General features: G+C 40.8%; 1 protein-coding gene across 1 annotated transcript; it reads left to right on the top strand.

Moving 5' to 3' along the window:
* The first annotated feature begins 1,397 nt into the window (after positions 1–1,397).
* Positions 1,398–4,635, top strand: LOC149407655 (UDP-N-acetylglucosamine diphosphorylase 1-like). Its single transcript, XM_089614736.1, has 4 exons — positions 1,398–2,022; positions 2,102–2,380; positions 2,930–3,391; positions 3,923–4,635. The coding sequence occupies exons 1-4, from the start codon at positions 1,735–1,737 to the stop codon at positions 4,307–4,309; spliced, it is 1,416 nt and encodes a 471-aa protein (XP_089470862.1). The 5' UTR covers positions 1,398–1,734; the 3' UTR covers positions 4,310–4,635.
* Positions 4,636–22,214: the final 17,579 nt, after the last annotated feature.

Below are 22,214 nucleotides of genomic sequence, written 5' to 3'. Positions count from 1 at the left end.
TACCGAATTTACACCTGTAGTCTCCGTTTGCGAAATGTCCGACGAGAAATCTTCTTGATGGTGGCGAGGTTCATGGAAGGGGGCATTATGACGTCTTCTTCGTTGGTGGCGGTCTGACATTTGTGGATTTGGAACTTGTCGGCGTGTAAAGCAGGAGAATCTTCCAAGGCTGTCGAAATCTCGTAGTTACCGTGCTCTCATCTTTGTGATGGATTTTTCCTTTGTCTTCCATACTACGCGCACAAATTTTTCATAATAGTGAGTATATATTTGCGTGAATATTTATTTAATTGTTGCGTGTTGCTTAGTATATTTTTTTTTTTTTGGATTGAGGATGGATTAACCGTCCTTTACCATTATGTTTTGGGTTTCTATTAGGTTTTTGTCTATATGAGCTAAATAATCATCTTGTTTGTAGTCATCGGATTATGACTATTTGGGTTTATCTATTAACCATTGTGGGTATATTAAAAGAGCCTTATGTGTGCTCGATTTTTAATGTGTTTCACATCATTCCCTTGGACGGATGCATGCACAATATAAACGATCACTTGTACTTAGTGTTAGATTCATTTCGACCTAGATATATGATGTACATTTTACTAAGATGTATATCTTGTATCTCTGGATATTTTACCTACTTAAGATTTGTGTAATTTAAATAAAAATAAAGATTAATTTTTACCTATCGAAGAAGCAGAGGGACCCTTTGGATATTGCAACAGAAACCCTGAAACCTCCCTATTTTCTCTATCTTTCTCCATTTTTTTCTTAAATTGTTTTTTCAGATCTAGTTTCCTTCTCTATGAATCTACTCGCTTTCAATAATATCAGGGTGTCGCGGTCGACATGGGCGGGTCTCGAACAGATTCGGCGCAATCACGAGGAGTATTCGTTCCTGAAGATCCTCGTCCTCACCCTTTTCAACAATTTGGAGGCTCTATCTCCTTTCGAATGCCAAATTTTTACTTTATTTTATGTTTTTTGGTCTATTTTTTTTCCCATGAATTGTTATTTTGTATCTCTGAAGACCATAGTCATCTTTCATTTTTTTCACTGTTCCTTTATAAAATTTTGTTAGATTTAGGTTTATGTAGGCTTGAATTCCTCTTTCTAGGTTTCTTTTCTTGATCTTGGTTTCTTTTGATTTGATCTAATCAACGAGTCTTATTTGGAATTGATGAGATCAAATCCGATTATGTACCGAGATTGTCAAAGCATATTGTAACACTTTCAGTGTAATAAATCTCTTTGATTTATTAAAAAAAGGAGAGAGGGCAAAAAACCTTTCCAACCGACAAAAAAATTACGACTGCAAAACAAGAAATAGACTTTTATTTATAAGTCTATATTTCATGTAATCTGTGGCTTATTGGTTGTAATTTTTAAAAAATAGGAGGCGTAATGCTAGTAATAGCATCATATTCAGGAAAAAAAGAAAAAGAAAAAAGAAAGTAATAACATCATATTCGAACAGAACACATGCAGTGCAGTTACGCTAAACAGTTCTCTCTCTCTCTTTAGTTTTTATTTTCTCCTTGTGTCTTCGTCGGCACAACACTAATGTTGTATCTATTGGTGCATTAGCTGAGCTGTTCCAATCCCCAATTTCTCTCTCTATCTCTCACTCACTCACTCTCACACTTCACCTATATATATAGAAATATATTTTACATTGAAGATCGATCGATCAATCAAACCCAAACAAAAAAAAAAAAAAAAAAAAAAAAAAAAATGAGGGAAGCAATTACCGAATCGCCACCACAAGCACTAGTGGAGAGGCTCAAAGACTACGACCAGGAACACGTGTTCGCTCTGTGGGACGACCTCGCCGCGTCGGAGCGCCACAGCCTCATCGCCGACATCGAGACTCTCGACGTCCCTCGCACCGACAGAATCATCCGCCGCTCCCTCGCCTCCCACGCCGCCGCCGCATTCGATCCCCTCCCGGACGCTGCCGTCTCCACCGTCGAATCTCGCCGCCAGGAGGAAAAAGACCGCTGGTGGAAACAGGGCCTCAAGGTTATTTATTACTCATTTCGCCTTTTGGATATTGATTACATTGACATTGACGCCAGTTTAACTTTGATTTCTGGGGAAGGCGATCGCCGACGGAAAGCTCGCGGTGGTTCTGTTGGCCGGCGGTCAGGGGAGCAGGCTAGGAAGCTCTGATCCGAAGGGTTGTTTCAATATCGGACTCCCCTCGGGGAAGTCGCTCTTTCAGCTCCACGCCGAGAGGATTCTCTCTGTTCAGAGGCTCGCCGGTGGACCCTCCTCCGCCGTGCAGATCCACGTGTACGTCATGACTAGCCCTTTCACCGATGATCTCACTCGGAGGTTCTTTGAGGCTCACCGCTTCTTCGGCCTCGATGCCGATCAGGTCAGGCTCAGGGGAGATATCCCAAACTTGGGTGTGTGTGTGTGTTTTGAAGTCCTTTTTCAGTAACAAAATTTGAAATTTTAGATAGTAAAATTGGTTAATTTCTCTCTTGGGTGTGTGTGTGTGTGTGTGTGTTTTGAAGTCCCTTTTCAGTAACAAAATTTGAAATTTTAGATAGTAAAATTGGTTAATTTCTCTCTTAAATTTGTATACGGTTACAAATTATATAGAAAAAATTTCACATTTCTCTCTTAATTATAAAACTATTATTCTTATAATATATAATAACATTTACGTATCAAATTGAAAAATTGATGGATGTCTCTGAATTTGCATCTTAAATTCTAGTAAATTAAAATAGGCCATTTCTCTCTTAATTTTTCACACTTTCTTTAAGACTTCTTTAAAGGAGCCACCCTAGAAATTTATTACTCTCATTAAATTTTGTATCTTAAATTCGGGTTGAGGCGAAATAAGTTATAGTTCATTTCCCTATAAATTAATTACTCATTAAATTTGTATCCTAAATTTGGGTTGGGTTGGGGTCAGGTGACATTCTTCCGGCAGGGGACGATCCCGTGCGTGTCGAAGGACGGGCGATTCGTGATGGAGACAGGGCCGTGGAGGGTGGCCAAGGCCCCGGACGGGAGCGGCGGGGTGTACGGCGCCCTGAGGGCCGCGGGGCTTCTGGATGACATGGCGGGGCGCGGAGTCAAGTACGTGGACTGCTCGGGGGTGGACAACGCCCTCGCGCGCGTGGCGGACCCCGCGTTCGTGGGGTACCTCATGGAGAAGGGGGCGGCCGCGGCGGCCAAGGTGGTGCGCAAGGCGTACCCGCAGGAGAAGGTCGGGGTGTTTGTCCGCCGGGGGAAAGGGGGGCCCCTCGCCGTGGTGGAGTACTCCGAGCTGGACCCCGTCGCCGCCTCTGCTATCGACCAGCACACCGGACGCCTCCGCCACCGCTGGGGGAACGCCTGCCTCCACGTCTTCACCCTCGACTTCCTCCACCAGGTACCATCATTCCATTCAGTTAGAGCCATCAGAATAATTGGGTGACATCACTGATTTTAAGATAATCTGGCCACTTTAGCAAATGTATGTGATCCATGGTACTTATGAGAATATGATTGAAAATGTGCCTTATTAGACTTTATTGTGATTTAAAATTCAATTCATTTCCTCTTTGTACTTCTTATTTGAAAATATCTGAAAAGTTTATGCCGATTATATTTTTATTGAAAGCATTGGATTTTTATACAGAATGGCCTCATGTGAAACTTATAAATTGTTAACAAAATGAAATAAATTTTCAGTTTAAAAAAAAAATAGTCGAAGTTCTATGCTGTCTAAACATGATTTGACACACCATGTTTACAAGGCATCACGTTTTTTTTTTTGTTTTTTTTTTTATACTATTTCTCTAATTCTAAACAATATTTTGGAAATTTATTAGTTTCAATTGGCTATTTAGGTAGAAGACCACAATAAATTACAATAAAGAAGGCCGGTCAATAGTAATTTCTAATCAAACTCTAATACTAGGTGGCCGCGGGGCTAGAGAAGGACGCGGTGTACCACCTAGTGAATGGAAACTCCATCGGAGTGTTCAGGCTCGAACAATTCGTGTTCGACGCGTTCCCGTACGCGCAATCGGCGGCATTGTACGAGGTGACACGAGAAGAGGAATTCGCGCCGGTGAAGAACGCGAACGGTGCCGCCGGAGCATTCGATACACCGGACAGCGCAAAGCTAATGGTTCTGCGGCTTCACTCGCGGTGGGTGGTGGCGGCCGGTGGGTTCCTCACCCACTCGGTGCCGCTCTACGCCACCGGAGTCGAGGTCTCTCCGTTGTGCTCCTACGCCGGAGAGAATCTCGAGGCCGTCTGTCGCGGCCGCACCTTCCACGCTCCTTGCGAAATCACATTCTAGTAATTTTTTTTATTTATTTTTTCATTATTATGTATATTTTTTTCTTTCTTCATAAGGACATAATTGTGTCTCAATTTGTATCTGGAAATTAGAAGTGTCATATAGTTTTCTTCTCTCGTTTTTTTTTTAAGAGCCAGTGTTTTGTTATAATTAATGAAAGAAAGATTAAATAAAGTGAAATTGGTTGTTTATTAATATATTAATAAATTAATCTATTGTTGGGTTGGGTTTTTAGCAATTTTTATGTACGAGTCAGTGATGGTAGTACTAGTATTTCGTATTTACTGCCTTCTATTTGACAATAATTTATTAGTTTTGTTTCGTTCTCTAATTTCAATTCTATATTAAGATTTCAATTTCAGAGTTTTTTTTTGTTGTTAAATTTTATTTAATGATTGGATCTAAACAAACTCTAACCCCTAAATGATTTGTCAATATATGAGTGGTGAGACAGCCTAGGAGTCGGCAATTTTATATATCCATTCTAAAAAAGAAATTTTTAAATAACTAGACTACGTCTATATACCATTTAACATATATAAAGAACATTAATACGTTAAAATTGAAAAAAAAAATGTCTCAAATTTAAACTAAAATGTCACTCTGAAAGGACGGAGTATGTTATGAAGAGTGAGTGTTTGTTATATTTCATAAAGGGAAAATATCAAAAGTATCCGTTATGTTTAATCGAAATGCGAGATTTATCCCCTCTATTTCTAGAAATATCAGACATATCCCTCCAGTTTAATATAAATGACATATACATCCCCTAAATAAATGTTATATTACAAATATCACCCTTTTTCGTTTATTTTTTACAAAAAAATAATTTGAAATCCCCTAAATACCCTTAATGAAATAATTTTTTATCTTCTATTCTATATAAAAAAAAAATTAAATTAAAAAATTTCTTAATAAAAAGTTAAGGTTTTTTTTTTATAAAGAGAGATTTTGATTTTTTTTTAATAAAATAGTAAATAAATATTTATTCTATTAAAGGTATTTTGAGGAGTTAAAATTATTTTTTTGTAAAAAATAAACGAAAATGGTAATATTTGTAATATTACTTTTTTTTAGGGGAGGTATATGTCATTTATATTAAACTGAAGGGATATGTCTGATATTTCTAGAAATAGAGGGGATAAATCTCGCATTTCGATTAAACATGAGGGGTAATCTAGATATTTTCCCTTTCATAAATAACTATGAAAAGTGAGTGTTTGTTATAGAAATTGACACACACTAAGCAGAGTTTGAAATTTATTTTTAGTTTTAGGTACTTAATCTCAATTTTTGTAAGCCATTAGTAACATACAATTTCTTTTAGTGTTGGCATGATAAATTATTTGTATTCATATTAATTGTCATGATATAAAAAAAAATTATCGAACATGCTTTTAACATTAGCTGTTAAACAAAATTGTATAAAAGGAAAAGAAGAAAGAGAATTCAAACTCGCCTTAGGTTGTCAACTGTTCCGTTTTCATATCAAATCGGGTTAAAAAACGAGAGGTATCATTCTCAAACCACAGATCTTTTCTTCAACTACATATTTTTTTTTTCGATTCTAATTTTCAAATCCCACCAGTTGCCAAGAGTCCATGTCAGCTTTGCTTTAATTAGTCATTCTGATATTAGTGACATTTTGTTTACACAGTTCTTTCAAAATCAAGCATGGTGATCAAAGTATTAATTTAATTTTGGGGCTGTGATTTTATGACAAAGAAGAAAGTATTATGGACGTGACTGAGTAACTAATCTTCGAGACAGCTTTGAGGCCAAGCGAAAGAGAGAGGGAAACGAGTTTGGAATTGACAAAAAAAAAAAAAAAAAGAATAAAATTCACGTGACTTCTGTGGTTTCTTTTGAAACAAGCGATTGTCTTGAGCTATAAAAAAGTTGATTTACTACGAGTTAAAATCCAGTTTAATGTTATCCAGTGATAAAGTTGATGAGGTCGTTAGAACAACACTGTCACGCCAAGACAACTCGTCGGTGTTTGGTAAATGTGGCAAAAAATTCACTATCTTATCTATACGGAATTATGAGTTGGGCCATACAGATGAGTCGGAGTAAATTCAAACATAGAAGTTGGTCCGGAAATATATAAACGTTTGGTGAGTGTTTATGATTTTTGACTACCATACGTGTTGTCACTTTGCCAATGTTTTGCATATGTGTGACATGAGGTGTGACAAACATTGATTTCCTATATTAAAAATCAAAATATATTGTCTGAACATTATCATTCTACTATCATATTGAAATTTCAACTACTTCTTCTTATACATGGTTCTAGTATTGAGCCGACAATGAAAATAATTACGTCAATGAGAAGCAAAATGACAGAAATTATGGCGCATTTTTGACGTATGTAATAACATTTATTTTACATTTGCGGATTTAGGCATATAAAGCGCTTATAATGAAAATAATTACATCAATGAGAAGCAAAATGACGGAAATAATTAATATATGTGTTTATTTATTTTTTCAACTAGCCAAAAAAAATAAATATATTTTACATTTGCGGATTTAGGCATATAAAGCGCTTATGTACCCATCACATTGCATTTCTAACAACATTGCATATTTCTCATCAACATGAAAGTATTAGTAGTAGTTGATCTAGCATGTCAATACATGTTAATAGGCCTAGACTTCAGATTATTAATCTCATTTTCGTGGAGTAACGCTTAAAATTATATTACCTAGTCATTTTTTAAATTATACTTTTTTGTTTGAAAGTTTTTGAAGAAAACATGAGGAAGGTGCCCCGTGATATAATTGGATGAGGAAAAGAGGGACAAGCCGATAGAGAGGATGGAGCATGGAGGAGGATCTAGGTTCCTATACCCAAGCCGAGCAATGACGTAGTTGAAGCCCAAAACACTTTGAATTTTGGGAAGTGTGTATATTTGGCGCATATCGGTATGCATGGGCCTAAGTCATGTGGCCAAGCTTGCCTTGCCCAATTTGAATATGTTGAAATTGCCTCTGTTAACCGTTGTTTGTACTTTATCAGGAAGATAGTATATTTTAAATATTTACTACGAAAATGGCCATTTTTTAGTTGTAAACCGTCATTTTTCTTGATATTTATGGTCTTTTATAATAATTTATTTACTATTTTAGCCTTTTATAACTTTAAATACCGTTTTTATTTATCATTTAAAAAAGCTATCTTTGAAAGAATTTAAAATAACCATTCTTTGAAAATGTTACACTAAAAACAGTTTATTGTAAATTCCTCTTTGAACGTTATACAGCTTTTATGTCAAAGGTTGGATAGGGAATTTCCCGAACATTGATTTTTTTTTTTTTAAAGTTTCAATTAACAATATTTTATTCTAAATAAATCGTAAGAAATAGTAAAACGAAGTTAAATGAAATTATGATGTCTTAAATTACGAGTGTTTAAGAGCACATTTTCCTTTTTCTACTATTTTAAAAAATTTAACAAACTAGGAGTAGTCAATTAATCCATCACCTGAGTCAAAGAAGAGAGAATAAGTTTTTCTCATTTTAAACTCAAGTTGTAAATTTAATTACATTTAATTTATTTTTTCAAACATACTTTAATACCCCACACACCCCAACTTAAAAGATTCCTTTTTCCCCCTCAACATACCCTACCTCTTCTTCTCTCTCCTTATTCACACCCCCGCCCAACATCCTTCTTCTTCTTCTCTCTCTTCACTTATCTCTCTCTTAGCTCGCCCAAAAAACCCCATCCTCTACTTTCTGTCGCCAACGTCTTCCTCTTTTCTTCCCTGTTACGTATCGGCTTGCAGCAGAAACAAACCCTCTAAGTCGGATTTTCGTCCAGATTTGCAAGGCAATCCATTTCAGGTAAGTTTCATTTTTATGTTTCTTGGTTTGTTGAGTTCTGGGTTCTTGAATTAGGTTAGCCAAAAATCAAGTATGGTTAAAACTGGCATTATTAAGCTTGAATTAAAAAAAACGCAGAAGAAAAAGTGATTTTGAAATTTGGGTTTCGTTTGAAGAAATAGAGACAAACATGTCACTAAAAGCTTAATAAACATATATAGTGACAAAAATCTCACTAAATCTTCAAACAAAATTTGTGTTTTGTTTGAAGATTCAGTACACCTTTGTCACTAAGTCGATAAACCATTTTGTAGTGACCAATATATCATTAAAATAAATTATGTTTGTGGTTCTTAATTTGCAGTGATGAAATGAGATATTTTTACATTTCTCAAGCATAATGATGTGTGGCTCAGAGATGAGTATTACCAGGTCGGTGTTACATATGCACTCCTTATACCACCGACATCAACTATGAGGATTTTTTGAAGTTATTGTTTTTGGGTTAGGAGGGAAAGCTGAGTCCAGAAAATCGTAGGCTGAAGGTTAAATACGAACGCACAGGTGAGTATGGATGTGCCAGAACTGAACCTACATAAGTCCCACCTGTAGAAGTCCCGCTTGGAGAAGTCCCACCTGCAAAAGTCCCACTTGCACAAGTTCTACTTGCAGAAGTACCAGCCATGCCATCTCATGTACATGAGATGGGTAATGAGCACGACAATGGTTCTTTCACAAGCGGGAGTGAGTCCCCTCTTTATTCCAACACCCTTCAGCCTTCCGGTGAATCGGTTGAGAGCACTCCTACTTTTGAAGCACCGAGTATATCAACGAATATGGATTCCACATCCGTTGTTGTCATGGATATTAACTCCCCAACAACTATTTTTAAAGGAGGAATGTATGCCTACAAAAAAGCGTTGCAAATGCATTCGAGAATGCTTGCGATCATCAATCATTTCACTTACACGACAAGAAGTTCTACTAAAAAGTATATCGATGTGGTTTGTTATGATCTTTCGTGTACGTGGGCTGTTCGGGCTGTTAGGATGAAGTCAACGTGCATATTTCAGATCAGGAGGTAATTTTGTCACGTTACTCATTTCTCATATTAGTTACAAATGTGTCACTAAAAAGTGAATTAGTTACAAACGTGTCACTAAAAAGTGAATTAGTTACACACGTGTCACTAAAAATCATAGTGTATGTTATTTGTAGGTTTGATTATGTTCATACATGTTCTGCGGAGTTCAGACAAGGAAAACATCATCAAGATACGTGTACTTTGATAGGGTCTTTTAATAAACACAAGTACAGAGATCCCGCATTGTCACCTTGTAGGCCAAGGGACATCATGGCTTACATGCAGAAAAATTATGGAGTGGACTTGAAGTATAAAAAATCTTAGAGGGCTAAAGAGAAGGCACTAGAGTTGTTATATGGCACCGAGAAAGAGTCTTTCACTAATCTACCTTCCTTGACATACATGGAGATGTCTAATCCATGTTCTTCATTCGACATTGTCACTCGTGTTAGGGCCCGTTATTTTAAATACTTTTGCATGTCTCTTAGAGCTTGAAAGCGGGGATGGAAGTATTTTCGTCTCGTAATTATCATCGACGAGACATTTTTGAAGAATTATTTTAAAGGTACTATGAAGTCTGTGTGTGCGATAGACATAGACGAGCAGATTTTTACCCTAGTATTTGGTGTTGGTGATTCTGAGACCACGTCCTATTGGGTATACTTCTTGACGAAGTTAAAGGAAACAATTGGAGAGAGTGAACATCAAGTCATTGTGTCGGATAAAAATAATGGAATCAAAAGTGCCGTAAAAAATGTATTTACTCATTCTGAACATTGATATTGCATGCTTCATCTACTGAAAAACGTGAGGAAAAAGTTCAAAGATTTGACGAATAAAGTGAAGTGGAAATGCTTTTGTGTTGCAAAGGCGTACACAATAGTTGAGTCAGAAAAGTTTATGCTTATGATTGATGATGAGAACCGACCAGTCCGAGCCTATCTTCAGGATGTCGACCCCGCAAAGTGGGCCCGCTCTCATTTCGGCAAGAAAAGGTACTCAATTATGACATCGAACAATGTCGAGTCTCTTAACTCTTTCCTTATCAAAGAAGATATTTCATTTCTTGAGGGAGAGAATGATAAAATGACACGTTAGTGACTACTTTAGTAACAAGTTAGTAACAAATTTATAGAATTTACTCAAATACTTATGACGTATTTTGTTGGATGTACAAGTCCGACTCTCCTCCATGTATGAATTCAAGGTCATTAACAATTATGGACTATCATGACCTATCAATTTATACCATAAGACATGTACTTGTCGTTTGTTTCAAGTTAACAACTTCACATGCCTCAATGGGATTGCAGCTTGTCGACATCGGAACTTTGTTGTTGAGGACTATCTTTCAACGTACTGTACGACAGAGAATTGGTTATCTAGTTATGCATGTGTAATTCATCCGTACGGCAACAAAGAGACATGACAAATCCCCGAAGAAGTAAAACAGATTAAAGTCAACGCACCGAGATGTTACAATTGACCCGCCGGCAGACCCAAAAAGAATAGGTTGCCCTCTTAAAGGAAACGGGATGTGGCTTCTGAGCGTAAATACTCTCGATGCGGCGGAGGATGACACAATCGTGCAACACGCCGAAACCCAATTCCTTTGGCTGTACGACGCGTGTTATAATTTTATTTTATTATTTTATGTAAGACTTATTTGTATTGCATTCAGACTTGTAATAATTTTTTTTAGCTATACTCGTATTTTTATCATCTGGTATAATTTATTTCATTGTAGTTGTTACAATCTAATCACTATTTTAAATGGAATTAGTTACACATTTGTAACAAAGTCAATATAATTAAGAAAAAGTTAGTTTGACTCTGATATTAGTTACAAATTTGTCACTATTTTCACTGTAATTAGTTGCACATTTGTAACTAAGTCTGTATAATTAGTGACACATTAGTTTGACGCTGGAATTAGTTACAAATGTGTCAATATTTAACTGGATTAATTGCTATTCAAAGTCGGGAGCTAACGTGCCCCCACTAACTTCAATACTGCATTAATTGATATTGATTATTGCATTAGTTGATAGAAATGTCCCTACCTAACATGTAGATTGAAAGTAAATTGGAAAATAATTATCATATATACCACCAACTTTTATGTCATGCTCGTAACTAAAATTTCCTTCAGAATAGTCACAAGTTCATCATGTTACAATGATTATCATCAATGATACTCTTCTTTCTGATACCACAAACCACTTCATTAGGGATCTTCAAAATTGAAGATGAACTGTCCTTTGAGGATGAAGTTCCAATAACATAAAGACATGGATCGAAGTAGTTATACTACTAAACCTTTTGAAATATGAAAGGTAGATCCTGAATACTTAACAAACTAATCATTGATTGTACATGGATGTTTGTTATAATCGATATTTTGAGAATGATCGATAAGTGTAGCTCCTAAACAAGTGTCATGAATAAAGTCATTACTATTATAGTTCTAGACCTCATTATGACACAAATAAATTGACTGAGCTAACTGTTTCTAAAATTAAATTTAGAAACGACATGCTCGTTCCGTTAAGTCTCAAACATACATATTGATATAAGGTATGAGCTCAATGTTGAGGCTATCAACATTGTCTTTAAAAAAGACTAATAATTAGACCTTAGACAATGTCGTATTTCCGAGAATAACTACATGTGTTGTAAACACTGTAATTTCTGAAAATAGTGAGATACTTAGTTATTTAAATATAGTAAATCCTTAAAGTCCTGTGTATATATTGAATATGAACACGACAAACAAGGATGAACTATAAATAACCAAGTAATGGAAATAGGTCAATAAAGTTCTTATTTAAACACGTTCAATAAATCACACTATAGTAAGTGGTGATGAGATCAAACCATGCAATGGTGCAACCTGTTTTGGCACCAAAGGGATGTACACCTTGATAGGGAGACTTGTTATCTTTAGATATAAAGTCTGGTGTATAATCTAAAGGTATGCGAAGTATTAATTTGTTCTAAAGTAAATTTATTTACTATGGACAATTTGACTTGACCTTAAATGGTAAGTCAAAGATCACTTGCAAAAATGCATGAACTAGAATAATGGGACATATGTCAGATCGACATAAATGATAAAGTATAGATAAAATGGGAATCCATATGATGGGAATCTCAATCCCGGGTCAAAGTCTAAACCGACTATAATGATGGCAAAGAATTAAATTGGCTGAAGGAAACTTATCTTCTCTGGTCAAAGTGGGAGATTGTTGGGAATATTGCCCACTTGAAGATAATGATTACTAAATTCGATAATAAGATTACTTTATTAGCATTATATGATTAGTGGGTTGAGTTCTAAACAATTAGAATCAATAACAACTATCTTCCATAGCCTCCGTATCTAACTGAGTCACGTGCTGGGCACCTGAGTTCGGGCGGTGTGCTAAAACATGGTCGATGACTGATATACGCCTGGAAAGCTATATCTAAAGTCATATATGTGGAACACAGAGGTGAAGACTGATCACTATGTGGGAGCATTCTACACTTGTGGTAAGTGTACGACTTGGACAGGTCTTGGTTGTAGATGTGTCGTTTAAAGACCGTTACGACACACTAACCGAGGCCACTATGATGGTCACAGTGAGACTTGATCTATATCCTGAAGTGATCATGGACACTGGGCACGGCCGGCTTAATAGATTATGGGGCCTAAAGCGAAAGTTCGAAATAGGGCCTTTAAATTTTTTTTAAACATGCAAATTTTATTCTTTTTTTTTCTTAATTTTATTGTACTCCAATTACTAATTTTTACTGGTAGTATGCACAATTATTCTTTATTTATATTTGCAAAGTAACCCAAACAAAAAATTATTGACAATATATAACAATCAGGAAAAAAAATGTCTAATTGATATTTATAACGCAAACAACATAAATAATAAAGATAAAAACAATAATAAACAGAGAAATATAAATGATAATTAGTTTTTTATATTTATTTGCACATAAGAGAGCCTAATTTGGAGAATATATATAGAAGAATTAATGGACTGCATATATGATTTTTATATAAGCAGAGCCGGTTCAACTAAATCGAAGGCACTGGGCGAAGAAAAAAAATGGGCCTATTTTTTTTTTCTTTCAATCATCCCAAAAAAAATAATTAACATGAAAGTCATTTTTTTTTTGTCTTTTGGCCTTTTTTATCTTATTAATTTCAAATCACAATTTTTTTAGTTTGAATATGGTAAAATTATTTAAAACACTAATTAATAAGAGAAACAAAAAAATTGGAAACTAAGATGTTGTTATAATAGAAAAATATATTATTAGAAAAAGAATGAAAATTGATATATTGTATTTTAAAAATAAGATACCTACTGTAATTATCACACTTGAAGCAAATTTAAACAAGAGAAAAACAATAAATGAGATATTCTTAGAATTAAATAAGCTATTCTCGGAATAAAAACAGCTATCTAAGTATTATCAGAAATTAGTTATAAAATACGATATTTGAGGTAATAAGTTTTTCAAAATTTTGGGGCCTTCCTCAACATGAGGCCTAAAGCAATTGCTTTAGCTCCCTCATGGTTGGGCCGGGCCTGACACTGGGTTATGTTACTGAGCTCTTTGACTCATTCGCTAAAAGGCTATTCATGCTAATCACAGCTTATGTCTTGGGAGTTTTCTCAGAGCATAATTCGAGTGGGAAATGATTTACAGATACCGAATCCAGCCTTCCTGAAAGAAGGTTAATGTTCACTCACCTAAGGGTTGATTCCAGAACCGATAGATTGCTAGCACTTTTGAAGTAAGTAACGTTCGAAAGAATCTTTCGCTGGGGAAGCAACAATGCTTAGGGCTGATATGTATCAAGAGAAGTATAACAGAAAAATTGACTTCTCTTGACACGGGTTGAACCTGGAGGATCTTGATCACGAACTGACTATATCAGTGGACACTCGTCACGATGAGTAAATATAATTCTAGTATAAAGGAGAGTTCAGTCTTGGCTTACAAGGTGGAGTATTTGACCAAGATTAGACGAATCGATGGACAAAAGAGAAAGGACTATTTCGTCTTTTTCATCGGATTTGTTAAGATCCTATTACTAAGTCCATAGTCCCCGATTCGGCTCTGATAAAGGCGGATAAGAACTTTCGTATAATAATGTTTATCATTATTAATCTCACTTGCTGTAATTGTGATTGACAGCATTAATTCTGGAAAACGGGTATTCGCAGAATTAAATAAATATTTATGGTAGAATTGTTTATTTATTGTTTGATCAAGTAAATAAACAATTATTAATTATTTGTTTATTGTTGGACCAAGTAAATAAATGATTAATTGGGTTTTAAGCAATTGGGCCTTGCACACATGAAAAATTCGAATTTGGTTATTTGACACTAGGGTTTGCGCAAATCTCCTTGGCCATGTGCCATCAAATTCGAAAATACATAATTGGTATTTACCAATATTTTCTCTTTAGCTGTTTAAATAAAGGAGAGAGAAAAATATAAGATATTGTCCTATATTTTCTCCTTATTTAAAGGAAAGTATTTAGGAGAATAATATATTCTCCTTTATTATCTCACTAAATAAATTATTCTCTATTTAAATAAAAGAATAATATCCCATAGATATTGATCTGATGGATGAGAGAAAGAGTAGGATTCACTTGTTGAGATCCAATGGCCTAGATTTAATCCACTAGTGTGAACACAATAAAAGGAAATAAAATATTCTGGAAGATTCCATGAATATCTCATTTTTACTACTATAAATAGGGGTTCATGAGAAGGCAAAAATAAGCAATTATTTTAAGAAATTTGAGAGAAATTTCGTGCATCATTAGCCTCCCTTGGCCGTGCATCTGCCTCTCCCTCCCCTCGGAAATTCGTTTCCATTCTTAGTAAAATAAGAGAGAGATCTCGAAACACCTAGTTTCGTGATCTAGTGAGATAAAGACTGTGCCCACTCATCTTTCTTATTCGTCTCGGAAATTACGTTTCGGAAGACTAAGGTGTCATCCTCGAGTCCTTCATCAAGACGACGCAAGGAGTACGCGATTGGATTGGAGCGTTCTGTAGCTGAACCGAAAATCAATGTAAGTACTCGTTTACTCTTATATCGGTTGCTTGACTTATATGCTCTCGTGAATTAAATTAATTAAACATAACTAGATCTTGTCAATTATAACCATAATTTAATTAACTTATGATCAGCGTAATTAATTATTTTTCCGCATTAATATGGTTATATGGTGGAATCATCTCAAACGAATCGCATCGGAGCGATCGTTCGTGTCCGATGCGAGCTCGATCCAACGACAAGTGGTATCAGAGCGATTGTTCATGTCTGATACCCACTTGATTCCCCAACAAGTGGTATCAGAGCTAGATGTTATGATTAATTAATCGATTCGTTCTTGTAATGAATTTAAATATGGTTTGAATGAAATTATATGTGGATGTGAATTTCATGCAATTCAATATATGATATGTGAATTGTGATTCGTGGTTTGATCGTAGAATATTTGATTCTCGCTTTTCTAGATTTTTTTGTAAACCCGAAATTCAAAGGGTATAGGTTTTATGTAATTATTATTATTATTGTTGTAATCCGATGGTGCGACGTTCTTGATCACGACGATCGGCGAGAGACGGACACACAACGAAGAAGCATGACGGACGAAGAAAGCCTCCACGACTATCAGAGCGATTGTTCGTGTCTGATACCCACTTGATTCCCCAACACAAATAACTATTTATATAACTTCTAAATTTGAATTTCACCAAATTTCAAAAACCATGAAAAAATCTTGTACCTAAAACCATTATGAATCTGGGTTTGAGATCGACAAGGAACATATTTGTAACTAAAAACCTTACCATTTTGGGGTTTATTTGGCGAGGCTCCATCATATATGTAGCATCACCATCATAGCTTGATTCTTTACACTAGGGTATATGACGTTTTCTAAGTGGTGGCTTCGAGGCTGGACCCTTGCGCTTGGACCCAACCTTTGTTTGAATCTTCCCAGTCGCAGATGGTGGCTTGTTCGGCGAATATCTTGTAACTTGGTGTTGTCGCTCGTTTTCGGACAATGATTTAAGAACCGGAAGCGGTCAGGCCCAAGGCCGGACCAAGTGGCCTCGCTTCGGTTCGAGCGTGTCGGACCTGGTATCCCAAGTCGTCCCTTAGCTGTTGGTGATGTCTATCTCGTCCAAACACCTGAAAAAGTAAGAGAAGAGGTGTGAACTACAAAGGGGAAACAGAGGGGGTGCCTCTGTTTACCTCTCCGACGCTCAACATTAATAGGATTGAGGTGGAATATTGAAGGTTTAAGTGTTTAGAGGCCAAAGATGAGCGAAACAAGCGAGTTATGAGTTCGGCAGCGTTTCGGGACTCAGAATTGGATTACCTTTGGGAGAGGGCAGACCTCTCTATTTATAGGCGACCAAGGGGTGTTTGGGGAACCCCTTGGCCGAGTGAGCCTCTTGGGTCGGCCATTGGCTGAATAAGTTGATTGGCCAATGGCCGAGTGGGGAGCTCGGGCTGGATGAAGGTTCACTCGGCCATTGGCGTAATCGATTCGCGCGTCTTGATGATGCGTGGCTTATTTTCTCGACCTACCAATGAGGGCGTGATCGATTTGCACGGCTTTGTTGTGCGCGGCTTATTTTTTTGACCTACCAATGAAGGCGTGATCGATTTGCACGGCTTTGTTGTGCGCGGCTTATTTTCTCGACCTACCAATGAAGGCGTGATCGATTCGCACGGCTTGGGCCTCGTGGGGCATTGGTGCCACATTTGTGTGACCAGGTTTTCCGTGGATGCTGGCTAGACCAGTTTCGTCCGGCGGGCGCAGGCCTTTGAAACCCATTTTTGACCCATTCTTTCTCTCACGAGAGCGTCGTAGAGCGAATTTTGGTGCGTCGTCAGGGGCGACTTAAGCACGTTGTTAGGGACGGTTTTTGTATTGCTTGTATGAGAGCACGCAGATTTGTCATCGATACTTGTGAGTCTATCGGTTATTGGTGAGTCAAGAAGTCGTGCATGTCTGAAATGAGGACTTTCAGGTCGGAACTCGAGGAATAGCCCCGACCTAAGGAGCTACGCGTGAGGTCGACTCGAGGGTTGTCATGTGTAGAGTTGGTACGAGGACTTATCGGTCGACTCGTGGACTCGGGACTCAACTCGAGGAGTGTCCTCAACTCGAGGAGTCATGCGTAGAGTCGGCACGAGGACTTATTAGTCGACTCGTGGACTTAGGACTCAACTCGAGGAGTCACGCGTAGAGTCGGTACAAGGACTAATCAGTCGACTCGTAGACTCAGGACTCAACTCGAGGAGTGACCTCAACTCGAGGAGGCGTAGAGTCGTCACGAGGACTTATCAGTCGACTCGTGGACTCAGGACTCAACTCGAGGAGTGACCTCAACTCGAGGAGTCATGCGTAGAGTCGGCACGAGGACTTATCAGTCGACTCGTGGACTCAGGACTCAACTCGAGGAGTGACCTCAACTCGAGGAGTCATGCGTAGAGTCGGCACGAGGACTTATCAGTCGACTCGTGAACTCAGGACTCAACTCGAGGAGTGACCTCAACTCGAGGAGTCACGCGTAGAGTCGGTATGAGGACTTATTAGTCGACTCGTGGACTCAGGACTCAACTCGAGGAGTCACGCGTAGAGTCGACACGAGGACTTATCAGTCGACTCGTGGACTCAGGACTCAACTCGAGGGGTGACCTCAACTCGAGGAGTCACGCGTAGAGTTGGCACGAGGACTTATCAGTCGACTCATGGACTCAGGACTCAACTCGAGGAGTGACCTTAACTCAAGGAGTCACGTGTAGAGTCGGTACGAGGACTTATTAGTCGACTCGTGGACTTAGGACTCAACTCGAGGAGTGACCTCAACTCGAGGAGTCACGCGTAGAGTCGACACGAGGACTTATCAGTCGACTCGTGAACTCAAGACTCAACTCGAGGAGTGACATCAACTCGAGGAGTCACGCGTAGAGTCAGCACGAGGACTCACCAGTCGACTCGTGGACTCAGGACTCAACTCGAGGAGTCACGCGTAGAGTTGGCACGAGGACTTATTAGTCGACGCACGGACTCAGGACTCAACTCGAGGAGTGACCTCAACTCGAGGAGTCACGTGTAGAGTCGGCACGAGGACTTATTAGTCGACTCGTGGACTCAGGACTCAACTCGAGGAGTGACCTCAACTCGAGGAGTCACGCGTAGAACGTGTTTCTCTTTGGGTCCTCCGGCCTAACCATCGGCCCCTCAAGACTTCGTTACACTTTTGTTTTTTGTTTCGAAAGTGAGTTTCAGTTTCATTGAGTATTGTTCCCCATTAGCCCCCCGAGTTTCTTGCGTACTCGTAGAGGAGACTAGAAATTATAATGCAACATGATAAAGGTTGCGTTACGAAATGTAATCTGATTACCACGTCAAAATAGTAAAAAATTACATTCCCAGGCCATTGGCCTTATTTGAAATTGTCTTAAAACCGGAAATAAAACGACAACAATCAGGCATAAAGAAAATGGGAACGGGCTTCTATTGGTAGTACCATCTTCCGCAGCTTGACCTTGTCTTCGAGCTGGAAGATGGTGCTCACCATCTTTCCTCTTCCGTCCACCCCTTGGATGTAGCATATCCTTGTCATAGACTGGTCTCCCAACATTATGGCAATCCCCTTCTAGGTCGGGAATTTCATCATTAGGTGGTAGATGGACGTTATGGCCTTCAACCGATTAAGAGTCGGGCGGCCGATGATGATGTTGTACGCCGAGGGTTGGTCCACGACTAGGAATGATACGATGCGAGTGACCTGGACCCCCCCCCGGTGTCCCGAAGGTGACCGGGAGGTCCATAGTGTCTTCCGTCATGACCCTCTCCCCGGAGAAGCCGAATAGTGGGGTAGAGATCGGGGTCGGTCTCAGCCCGATCAGCTTCATCCTGTCCAACGCTGATTTGAAAATGATGTCGGCAGAGCTGCCGTTGTCGATCAGGATTCGTCGGACGAGATTGTTGGCAACCGGGGCTGAGACGACTATCGCGTCATTATGCGGGTGGAGCACACGCGCCGCCTCTTAGCCGGTGAAGAACATGGATTCGAATGGGGCCGGGGGAGGAGGCTCGTACGTGTGGTTGATGTAGTGCGCTACCTTCCCTTGGGAGACTTCTCGCACGTACTTCTTCCTTTGCGTGATCGAGTCCCCGAACTTCGGGCCGCCCATGATCGAGCCCACGACGTGCAGTTGTGAGTTCTCTGGTTCTTGGTTCACCACTCGGTCCGTAACGGTTACCGTCATTAGACCTTTCCTTCCTTGCCGCGGACGTCTTCCGTTTGCCGCGGCCGTCCCGATTGTTCTAAGGACGTACTCTTTCAACTTCCCAGCCTGAATGAGGGCTTCAATCTGGCGCTTGAGCTGGTAACACTCGGACGTCAGGTGCCCATGGTCTTTGTGGTATTCACAGAACTTGCTTCGGTCCCGCTTCGCGGGATCCTTTGTGAGTGGAGCGGGGCTTCCTAGCTCGTCGCGGTGCAAAGCTAGGATCCGCTCTTGCGAAGTGTTCAGAGGGGTAAATGACAAAAACTTTCGGAAGCTATCGACGTGCGGGGGTCTAGGCCCAGGGAGGGAGTGACCGTTAGGGGCCTGGCCTCCCTTGTGTCTCCTCTTTCGAGGGTCGGGACGATCTTCGTCTTGATCGTCGCGGCGGTGACCGCTTTGCCCCCCCGACTTTCTGCCGTCTCGGCCTTCAAGGTAGTCCTCGATTCCTATGTAGGTGCGGGCTCTCAACATTAGCTCCGCCATGTCCCGCGGGACCTTTCCAACAATAGATTTGAGGAAGTTGCTTGTGCGAGCTCCCTCGGTGATCGCCATGATGGCGTCCTTGTCGTCGAAGCCTTCGACCTTGTGAGACTCCTCGGTGAAGCGAACGAGGTACTGTCTCGGGGTCTCGTCTCTCCCCTGTCGGATAGACAGAAGGTAGGTCTTCGACTTCTTTTGCGCCACGAGAGTGGCGAAGCGGGCAAAGAAGGCCTCTCGCAAGGCCCGAAAGGACGAGATGCTTCCCGGCCTCAGACTTCGAAACCACTCAAATCCCGACCCTGTGAGGGTCAGGCTAAAGGCTTGACACAGGGTGGCGTTTGACTGTCCCTGCATCGTCATCCACGTCTCGTAGTGCTGGATGTGGAAGTTCGGGTCCGTCCGTCTGTCATAGGGAGGGATGGATGGCAGTTTGAAGTTCCCCACGCAAGGTTGCGAGAGGATTTGAGCGGCGAAGGGACAGTATGACTCCTCAATCCCTCCATAAGGCCTTTGCCTCCCCAATTCCCTCATCTCAATGATTTGATTCTGGAGGCTCTGAATCATTGTCACCATGTCGAGCCTGTTAGCAGGGCTGACCGCCGGGACCGTGCGAGTCGCCTGTTGGCGCTCGTTGGACGCTTGGTCCCCGACATTGGCCTGAGGTCGGCCAAGAGTTGTGGCAGGGAGCGCGCCCCTCCGAGAGTTGAGCCTTTGGTGGAGATCCTCCCCTCGGGAGTTTCTCTGCGCCGTCGGGTGCTCTCTAAGGTCCACACTCGGCGCTTGGCGGGGCGAGGTCGCCCTTGGTCGGATTGTCCGGCGAGCGCTTCGGCAATCGGCCCCATCATCTCCTAGGGTCTCCCTCTCCCCGGTGAGGGGCCGTGTCCGGCCGCCCCTTGAAACCGAGAGGGCGAGTCCCCGGGAATGCGACCGTGCCTGCTGTCGCGTCGGGTGCGACGGTCCGGCCAAAGCGCCATTCAACCTCCCGGGCCGTGAATGGGCGAGGCTAGGAGTTGCCTCGTTGGTTCTCGACTCCGCCATATAGTCGGGGTCAGAGTCATCTCGGGCGGACCTATCCTCGATGTCGTAGCCGAGAAGGTTGGCGATGAGCGTGCCGTCGACGCCGGGACGGTCTAGGAGCTCTGCGAGCCTCCGAGCCGTGTCCTCTCGGAGCGCGGCCTCGGGGTCGTTCACTGGGTCTTGGGGCTGGCTCTCGTTATCACGAGATTGCCCTCCAAGATGGTGCGCGAGGCTTCGGAGACCGTATCTCGAGCTCGTCGCTTGAGTGCCTACGGAGGTAGCGGGAACCTGACTCATCTCTCGAGAGTCGTAGATGCAGTAAGTGAAAGGGTTGGAAGGGAGAGCGTCGCCAAGGTCGGGAGGCCCCCTCCTTCTAGCGCCAAAATGTTGTCGCTCGTTTTCGGACAACGATTTAGGAACCGGAAGCGGTCAGGCCCAAGGCCAGACCAAGTGGCCTCGCTTCGGTTCGAGCGTGTCGGACCTGGTATCCCAAGTCGTCCCTTAGCTGTTGGTGATGTCTATCTCGTCCAAACACCTGAAAAAGTAAGAGAAGAGGTGTGAACTACAAAGGGGAAACAGAGGGGGTGCCTCTGTTTACCTCTCCGACGCTCAACATTAGTAGGATTGAGGTGGAATATTAAAGGTTTAAGTGTTTAGAGGCCAAAGATGAGCGAAACGAGCGAGTTATGAGTTCGGCAGCGTTTCGTGACTCAAAATTGGATTACCTTTGGGAGAGGGCGGACCTCTCTATTTATAGGTGACCAAGGGGTGTTTGGGGAACCCCTTCACTGAGTGAGCCTCTTGGGTTGGCCATTGGCTGAATGAGTTGATCGGCCAATGGCCGAGTGGGGAGCTCGGGCTGGATGAAGGTTCACTCGGCCATTGGCCGAGTGAACTGTTGTGAGGTTCACTCGGCCATTGGCCGAGTGAACTGCTGGAAGGTTCACTCGGCCATTGGCCGAGTGAACCTTTGGGTCGGCCATTGGCCGGCTGAAGGGTTGGGCCGGCCAATGGCCGAGTCAACCTTGGACCGGCCAAGGGCCGAGGCAAGGTTGGGCCGGCCACCAGTTTGGGCCGTCAAATGGCCGAGGCAAGGATTTGCCGCCCGGTGGCCGTTCGAGGCTTCACGCTGGCCGTGCGGGTCGAAAT

The sequence above is a fragment of the Urtica dioica genome, chromosome 1 (assembly GCF_054948205.1).
Source record: "Urtica dioica subsp. dioica isolate 48M chromosome 1, U.dioica_male_clone48M_v1_H2, whole genome shotgun sequence".
Classification (NCBI taxonomy): Eukaryota; Viridiplantae; Streptophyta; class Magnoliopsida; order Rosales; family Urticaceae; genus Urtica; species Urtica dioica.
Note: the sequence above shows the minus strand (reverse complement) of the source record. Positions and strands in the feature narration are given on the sequence as shown.

Coding starts and splice junctions, on each gene's coding strand:
- LOC149407655 (XM_089614736.1), top strand. CDS start 1,735: ATGAGGGAAGCAATTACCGAATCGCCACCACAAGCACTAGTGGAGAGG. Junction 2,023..2,101: donor GGTGGAAACAGGGCCTCAAG/GTTATTTATTAC, acceptor TTTCTGGGGAAG/GCGATCGCCGACGGAAAGCT. Junction 3,392..3,922: donor CCCTCGACTTCCTCCACCAG/GTACCATCATTC, acceptor CTCTAATACTAG/GTGGCCGCGGGGCTAGAGAA.